Genomic DNA, 8,826 nt, shown 5'->3' with positions numbered 1-8,826 from the left:
AGATCACAAATCATAAAATTGCGAAGTTTATGTTGCCATCTTGTATCCATAATATTTGTTATCCCATATTTTGTCATGGCCGATGACCCACATCTGTGGAGTAATAAAACCGATGCCAGTGCATGATCTTGCTTTCATAGTGTAATATGCTGTTCTAGTGAAAGCAAGTAGGAGTGGATAACTGCACCCGAGTCTACCTTCAGTTCTGCCCCTGAACTCCCTGCTTATGTACAGAGCATGCTGATGTCTCACACCCCTGCAGTTGAAAACTTAAAACAGTATAAACATGCATGTGCAACACATGTCTTACAAATATAAATGTTGATAATCACGATAGATGCTAATAAGTACTATATTATTGGATGTTGTATGTTTTTGCTAAATTTTTAAACATTTTGTTAACTACAATAACAATCAAGCAGACAATATGGTATTTTACTTCAAGAGTTCACACACGTATAGTTTTTGTATGTCAAGAACACAGAGATACTGAGTGCTGATGACCTGATGTGTAGATGAATTTAACCCATTTGCCAGCTAAAATGTAACACACCACATTAAAGTAGTACTACTATCTAAAATAATATATCACATGCACTAAAGTATTAGAAATATCTTTCAACAAGTATCTTCAAATAAATTGAGGTAGATACATGTGGAAACCCTACCGTTGCAAGGTTCAAATCATCAAATATCATCTATTCCAACACATGGATAAATTCGGGCAGTCCATTTGTAGTTGGTTGGCTGTCTGGCCCTTTGCAATACAGTATTAGTTAGCTCCAACCAAATAAATTGTTCTTAAGCTCTGCAAAGACACCTCTTATGTAGCATTCAAGGGAATAAAATCAATCAAAAATAACAGATATACGGGTATAGAAGCGAGCAGGAATTTGGAGGATCACGGCACTCTCATGCTCTACTGCTTGCTCTTCAAAAGAGAACAAGTCATTGAAGAGCACCACACGCCGAACACTTTTTATCAAGTACCTCGTGGGAAATAGCAACAACAATAAATCGTGAAAAATTAACCGTGTGTAACGCACGTCTCAAGCGCTAACCCAGGGAGATTCACATGGTATAAAAATAAAGCAACTGTTGAAAAAAAATATGTACTCAATGTTGTGATGCCATTCAAATAGTATTTTCAAAACAAAGTCACCATTGTGGTCATGATGCTGCATAGAGCAACACCCTGGATCCCTCACGGGCCTATATGGCCGGAGACCTTGGTGGGCGTGTATCCCGGCAACGCCATCTGCGGCCTGATGACTACGACAAAGAATTTGCTCCAGAAGTATAGCTAGCAGTTACTGTATTGTTGGTACGTGACTACTCCGCCACCCCGTCCACTGTTGAGGCTCTTTTGATAGCAGGTGTTGGCCCTAGCTGTGTTAGTGAAAACTAAAGTGATTTTTGAATTTTCAGGTTTAGAGAAATAGGCAGTGCCTAGCTGGCCAGACATCTGAACCTCTCTATATGCAAATTGGAGCGCACAAACCAAGTGAGTTAGCTTCTAAAAAAGAATGAAGACAAAGAGGTTGGTCGGGATACAAGCTCGCCAATGTAGGATTCAGTCAATGCCAAGCACGTGCCAAGCAAGGGTCAATGCCATCAAATAATTTGTGGATGATTCTGTCAATACCATGCAAGGATCGTTTTGAGTGACGTCGGCATCTCACTTTTCCAATGACCCCCGGCTCCCGGCATCGCCGCTGTGCAATCCAGCCGGCAACAGACAAACAAGCAACACACACACACGCCAGCAGAGAAATCATGCCATACCTCCTGGAACTGGAACCACATTTTGATTTTATGTATGAATCGAAAGATTATTCATGCCCATAGAAAATTGAGTTTTCTCAATATTTATGTTCAAGCAGTCAAAGAAGTAACAAGCGTGCACTGCAGATGTTTCAGTGAATGGAAGAGGAGATAAGATGAGAATAAAGTGTTGATGATTCAGTGTTAAACAACCAGTCCATCCATTGGATAGTTTCACTGAGCATTCGAATTTGATAATGAGAAAGAAGTACCTGATTATTTATAGCAGATGTCCACCTGGGAGTCTTTTTTATGAGGTTAACATCAGTACAAGAAACACTTGCAAGTTGTTAAACCAAAGACATTGTGTTAGAATATAACTTGGAAGTAATAATCAGAATATCCTGAATATAATTCAGCTTGCACTTCCATGAATCAATCAGAGATAAAGTTGATCTTTATTTGACATTCAATCAAATTAAATTTGAAGCAAGGTAGAAAGATGCAAGTCACGGCAGGGACAAAAACTATCAATTGATGAATTACCTACTCAAGGGTGTGGTGACTGCAGCCTCGTGCAGCATGGAGTGACGGGAACGCACAGAGGAGATGCAAGTGACGACACTTGTGCATGGCTGCGTGCGGCAAATACCTCGGTGGGAAAGCAGTGGCCATGATGAAATTCTTGACAACACCCTGTAATCAGGAATATAAATGTTGATATAACCTTAAAATTTAGGACTGCTTGATGACTATAAACCTGACAGTAAAAATGTGCATCGCTGAAAAATGACAAATGAAGTTCAGAACGACGGGTAGATGACAATAAATTTCAGAATCTAAAATGGTGATCCACGACATACTCTTGGTTACATCAATTTGAGAAGCACTGGAAGAAAAGTTGAAGCATCACATCACTGAGGAAATACCGTAAAGAAAACAAATCTGAGATGGAAGACCTCCGGCGCGACGGCCTCATGACTGAAGCTTCTTGGCGTGTCCTCTAGCTGCGGATTGGGGAGATGGCGGATACGACACGGGGACGGCGGGGAGGGCCGGCGAGGGCCACTGGGAGGGCGCTGGCATGTCCCCTGACAACAGATTGAGGAGACGACGGGCACGGCGCGGGGCCGGCGGGGAGGGCCGACGAGCGCCACCGGCAAGGCGCTGGTGCAGCCGACCGGGCAACGGGGTGGGCACTCTTGGGGCTGGCGGAGGAGGAAGGGAGTGGTAGCTTCACATGGGTAAGAGAGGCAGGCGGCGGGGAGCACCGGTTCTTTTGGGCAGGCGGCGTAGCGAGTACAACCACGGCCGCGGGGATGCGCCCCGATCCAACTCCGCGCGCTAGGCGGCCGCCGGAGCCCGCTCGCCGGCGAGCACCTCCTTAGCAGCCACCAGGCCTTACTTCTCCTCCCCACCGGATTTCCCGAGCGAACCCCACCTTTCGTTTTCTTTTTCTCTCCGGTCTAGGCACGCATCAAAAACCAGGAAAACAAGGCCGCTTCTACTGCTCCTCCGACCCTCGTACCAACAGTCCAACACAAGATCTGGATGATCGTTTAGGGCAAAAAACACGCAGGCACGATCTGTTGCACTGCCGCCGCCAGCCCTGTGGTCCTCTCCCCCATCCCTCCTCTACTACATGCTCCTCATGTTTCCGTCAGCCAGGTCCCCTCCATGGCGTGGTCCATCTCAGCCGCGACGGTGATGCCCATCGACCAATAGCAGCCCCATGAATCGCCGCCGGCTCGAAGCAGGGTGAGTGGCAAACCCTATCTAGGGTTTTGTCCTTCCCCTCCCCTACCTATGGGTTCCTTCTCAGATGAGATAGGGCCGGTCTTGCCTCCCTCCTCCCATGGTGTGGTCGCTCCCATGCAGGCACATGAACCCTAAGAGTGGTCGCTGGCCACAGTTCTTTGGCTCCACCACCGCTCATCCCCGTCGTCGCCACTCGCCTGCCCCAGCAGGCCTCAGGTCTAAGACGCACCGTCCCGTTACACTACCAGCCGAGGCGACTCCTCTGCACGCGTGGCCCTAAGAGCATCTCCAACAGCCGCGCTTCACGCCGCGCGCTAAAAACTAGTTTGCCGCGCGCCATTCTCCTGGTTTTGTGCGGCCGCCGACGCTGGTTTCAACAGCCGCGCTAAAATGCAGTGCACACGCGCGCCGCTCCAGCAGCGCGCAAAAAAAGCAGCGCGCGCGACTCGCCGTGGCATTGTATATATGGCATTTTGCACACAAAATGAATTTGAAACATTCAAAATGCAATAAACATGACATATAAAATTTCACACAAACAAGTTGATGAATAAAAGTTCATGCCCACAAGGCCATCCAACCAAGTTCAAGACACAAACAAGAGACATATCAATCCTCGTCCTTGTCTTCATCCTCATCTTCCGAAGACGATTCTTCCGCCTCCGAAGATGAATCTTCCTCCCTCTCCTCACCGCGCACCGCATCACGTGAAGCTCCGGCGGTGTTGGCAAGATCTTCAACGGCATCTTCATGGGAATGTGTGTGAGGAGGCACATCAAAAGACATTTCGCCCATGGCGGCCGGAGGTGCACCCGTGCCTCCCATGAGAGAAGTAAAACTCATGCCTCCCATGGCGGCCATAGCATCGGGGGGTGCTCCAAAGCCACCCATGCTTCCCATGGCACCTAAATCGCCCACGGTACCTCCGAAGCCACCCATGCCACCCATGGCGCCAAGGCCACCGCCACCCATGGCGCCGAGGCCACCACCACCCATAGCGCCAAGGCCACCGCCACCCATTGCACGAATCATGGCTCTTTTTTGATCAAGACTTCTTCACGGGAAAGGCCGACAAACTCCTTTTGTGCCTCATTGAGGTTAGATGCGTCCAAGAAGAACAAGTGCTTCTCCCATTCCAACAATCTTGTTCGCTCATCATTGCTCACCTTCCTCTCCTTGGCCTCCACCCTCCTCTCCTCAGACGCCAACCTCCTCTCCTCGGCTGCGGCATCTGGGGTCCTTGCCATTTTCCTCACCTCGTTGGCTTCTTTTCTTGCCTTCACAATAGCTTTCATAGCATTTTTGAGCTCATCATCTCCTTTCCTCTTCTTCTTTTTTGTTTTGTCTTTCTTGCACCCATCCAGTCGTTTTGGCTTAGAGTATGAAACCGAGTTGGGTGTGGGGCTTCTCTTGCCATCATCACTTGATGCATCATCCTCCTGCTCATCATCATCGTCCAACTCAATTGTTCGCTTGCGTTTGTTGCTCAAATGCAAATCATCCAAATCTTCACGCTTCTTCCATTTCTCATCATCCTTCAACACATTATAGCAATGAGGCAAGGTAAAGACCCTTTCTTTATTGATCTTCCCCTTCTTGGTTTTCCTCTCCTCTTCTTTGAACAAGTTTTGTGCAATGTTGTACTACATGAAAACAAAGCAAATTAGCACTTCGAACACCAACAACAAGTATGATGAACATGTATGAAATGCCACTTACTCTATCGTCCTCATTTGTGCCACTTGGGTTCAACTTGTCAACCGCCTTTTGACAGGCCGCCCACCTTTGACAATCCGAGTTGATTGTCGACCATCGGGACCGAAGTGATCTCTCAGAGCGGTCAATTCCACTCACGTTGTGAACATGAAAATGTTCTTTCATCCGCCCCCAATAAGCCTCTCTACTTTGATCACCTCCAATGGATGGATCCCTCGACACTTGCAACCAAGTATTGCATAGTAAGATGTCATCGACGTTGGTGTAATTTCCCGCTCTTCCTTTCGGCGCGTCGACAATGCCCTCACCCTCCTCGTCCACCTCGAACTCATGGTCTTCGAAATGCATGTCTTTGGTTTGAGACCAATGCGAATTGTTGGAGCCAACACCCATAGTTGACATGTATGCATCATCATTGAGACTACAAAGTTTTTTGAACAATGCAAATAAGCTATCTATATGATGAATGCATTGAAAAAATAACAAGAAAAGAAAAGTTGGAAATAATTTCTACCTTGGGGGCATTTCGTCGAACATGTTGTGCGCGTCGGCCGCCAGCTCAACGAGTGAGCTCGCCGGCGCTTCGGTAGCCGCCGCGCCCGTTGCACGCCCTGCAAGCTTCTTCCTCCTCGCCTTCGAGGTGCCGGAGCCGTCCGCCGCCTTGTTCTTCTTCGCCGATGTCTTGCCCTTCTTTGGCCGTGCCGCATTGGGGAGCTTCGAGGAGGGGCCGGCGGCTCGGGCCGGCGCCAGCGCGACACCACCCGCCGCCAAGGTCATCCGCGGTGGCATGAAGAGTCCGCGCGCGAGACCAATGGTCGGAGGAGCTCCGGCGGAGGCGAGGCCAACGCCCCCCACGCTAGGGTTTGCAGCGGCGGCGGAGGCGGCAGCGGTGGAGGGGTCGCGGCTATAGGATGGGGTGAGCGGGGTGCCGGCACGTGCGTCCATGGGTGCAGTTCACCGGCGCCGGCGCACGCGGGGCGTAGGAGGCGGAGAGGAGAGAGTGCGGCGCGAGCGCTCGAGTGTGCCGCGCGCGGAAGAGGGCGCCCCAAATACACCGTGCGAGATAGCGAATCCGACCGCGCGCCCAATTCCTTATACCGCGCGAGCGGTTATTGCGCGCCCGCTGGAGCCACCTGCCGGGTTGCGCGCGCGCTAAAATGGCGAAATTTACGGCGCGGCGCTTGTTTAGCGCGGCTGTTGGAGATGCTCTAAGGTGTTCTGTTGGCTGCCAAGATTGGGGACGTGTGCGCACAGAGCTGCCGCGGGCGCAAGGGTACGCTATCCTCCATGCTGCCTGGGACGCAGAGCAGCGGCCACAGCCTCATGTCCGTCAATCGGTCGTCGGGCGGTCGAGTGAGTATCGAATTCCTGCTCAGCCTTTGGTCCTTCGATCGATATATTTTCATGTTGTTTTCCCAGGCCGTCCTGCTTAATCTTGGGTGTTCCTGCTCGATCTGCACATCACTTCACCAATTTAACCTGGATAGTGTCAGCCTATGCATATTTCCTTAGCTCATCAGTATATCAATGGGCCTGTTATACGGAGTACAATTGCTACCATCTATCTGCACTTTTTTTACCAGTGGATATGTGGAACAGTACTTGTATTTTTGTTTCTACCATGTTTGGTGCCATTCCCTGATCCCTTTGGTTTACTGAGAAATTATCGGAACACTGCCATCTAAGTAATCAAGTATCATGTCTTATAACTATGTAAATTAGTTCAGCTATACAAATCAAGCTTTTTCAGATCTAGTTACTTCTGCTCATGCGTCAAGTGGTCGAATAAAACATGCTGTCAACAGTAGAGTGGTGCCGGTTATTTCATTTAATAAATACTGAAGTTCAGTGTTTAGTTTAGAATGACAAGGATCTGATGTATTCACTCCACACATGTGTCTTATTTCCAAACAGCTGATAGTCTGTCGGATGAATATATTTCCCTAGATGCCCCCACCATCGTCAGGTTCTCCATCTTCTAGATCTCGCCCTTTCATGCCGAGCATCTCCCTTGCCTCCGGATGCTGCAGTTTGTGTTCACTGACCTACCAATCCACGAGAGGCTCACTGTCCAGATTTGAAGCTAGAGGGTACAATTCTGGAGATATATCATTCAGCTCTATATGTTCTAGATCCAGGAGTTTCACAACAAATGTTATGTTTCCAAGATTATAGATCTAATTAGGACTAAGTGAATGAGATTACTTGGATAGTATTCACTCCTCTGGTGATGTATGGTTATTATGTGCTTCTCTTGAATTTATTTTGATGTGTACATTTTAGATTAGGTCCTTTTCGGCAACCAGAACGACTGAAGCTTTTCAGATCTTTTGATGCTGAATTTTTATGGTGGCTTCACACAACTATATCATTTTGCCCACCAAACCATCGTCATATTTTAGTAATTTGTTTGTTCAGTGGCGGTCCCTTGATGAGATTTAGCATCACATCCATGGAAATGAAGAAGCTATAGATTGGCATGTCCAAGTTTGCAGTTTTTCTACATCAGACTGCTTCCACGGAGGTCAAATATGAGGCATTGTCAACCCATGAAATGGCAAATTCTGGACGCACATATTATTTTTCCAAATACATTGTGTCGAACTCTTATTGTGTACATATATAATTGGATGCTGAATGATTTGATGTAGGGAATTAGAGAGGCTGGAGGTAGTTGGTTGCAGAAGGTAGAAAAGAAGAATATCTTCCAACGCTTAATAAGTTGGGAGACAGAGAGAGTGAGACTAGAATATGTATACCCGTTGCAATGCACGGGCAATTAAATTAGTTACATATATTTAAGTAGTACAACCTCCGTCCCAAATTATTTGTCTTTGATCTTTTTTAGATACGTATGTACTGAGATACATCTGTATCTAAAAAAATCTAAGACAAGTACTTTCGGATGGGGGAGTAGGTTTCTGGATTGCTTGAACCAGGGCTACTAGGAGAAAGGAGCAACACTTGGAGAAGAAGGGAGCCAAAAATCTTGTGTACTGGTACTTTCTTTCCAACTAAAGTAGTTGCTTATTCCATGTGATTATCTAATTTTGACCCATTCTATTTTTTGGTTTCCAGGGACCCATCTCTCTGGATTATGGTGAGCTAGGGGCGTTGCTTATATGCAAGTTGTTGCAAGGTACCTTTCATTCTCAATGGTAAATTCAACGAATATAGATGTAACCCGCAAAAAATAGGATGGCACCTGCTGTACGTATATGAAGTGATGTGTGTACCACTAATGATTACTTATTTTCAGATAGCACCTGCTGTGTGTGCTTACATGTGCTGTGTGTGCTTACATCTAATTTGATATGTGCAATCAGAAAAAAATCTAAACATGTGAAATTTGATATGCATTGCATTCATAGATGTAATCAGAAAAATATAAATTAAAAGCCCGTGGTGACGCACGGACAATCTACTAGTGTTGCTTAATTCAAGAGAATCGGGACAGCCTCCCATAGCCACGAGACGTGGAGTTCGGCGCCGCAGGTACTATTGCGGTGCCGCAGAGGATTCCGTAATTGATCTGCATTGCATGTCAGCCTGTGTACGTCAATGCAAGAATCTTGTCCTGCCAGATTT

The 8,826-nt window shown here is 47.3% G+C and overlaps 1 protein-coding gene across 8 annotated transcripts; it reads right to left on the bottom strand.

Annotated features, from left to right (window-relative positions):
- Window positions 1-8: 8 nt before the first annotated feature.
- Window positions 9-3,174, bottom strand: LOC123172815 (uncharacterized). Of its 8 annotated transcripts, none has more exons than XR_006485730.1 (4): window positions 2,694-3,174; window positions 2,037-2,460; window positions 669-757; window positions 9-256 (listed from the first exon to the last, which is right to left on the bottom strand). XR_006485730.1 is itself a non-coding variant. In XM_044589721.1 (4 exons), exons 1-4 carry the CDS (start codon window positions 2,741-2,743, stop codon window positions 773-775), a joined length of 303 nt encoding a protein of 100 aa, XP_044445656.1. In that variant the 5' UTR covers window positions 2,744-3,174; the 3' UTR covers window positions 9-772. The 8 variants fall into 8 exon arrangements, 3 of the variants coding, with proteins under 3 accessions (XP_044445656.1, XP_044445654.1, XP_044445655.1); XR_006485729.1 differs by having other exon boundaries at window positions 669-751; XR_006485731.1 differs by having other exon boundaries at window positions 9-751; window positions 2,037-2,103; window positions 2,311-2,460.
- Window positions 3,175-8,826: the final 5,652 nt, after the last annotated feature.

This window comes from Triticum aestivum, unplaced genomic scaffold, assembly GCF_018294505.1.
Source record: "Triticum aestivum cultivar Chinese Spring unplaced genomic scaffold, IWGSC CS RefSeq v2.1 scaffold171083, whole genome shotgun sequence".
NCBI lineage: Eukaryota > Viridiplantae > Streptophyta > Magnoliopsida > Poales > Poaceae > Triticum > Triticum aestivum.
This window is presented reverse-complemented; position numbering and strand designations above follow the sequence as displayed.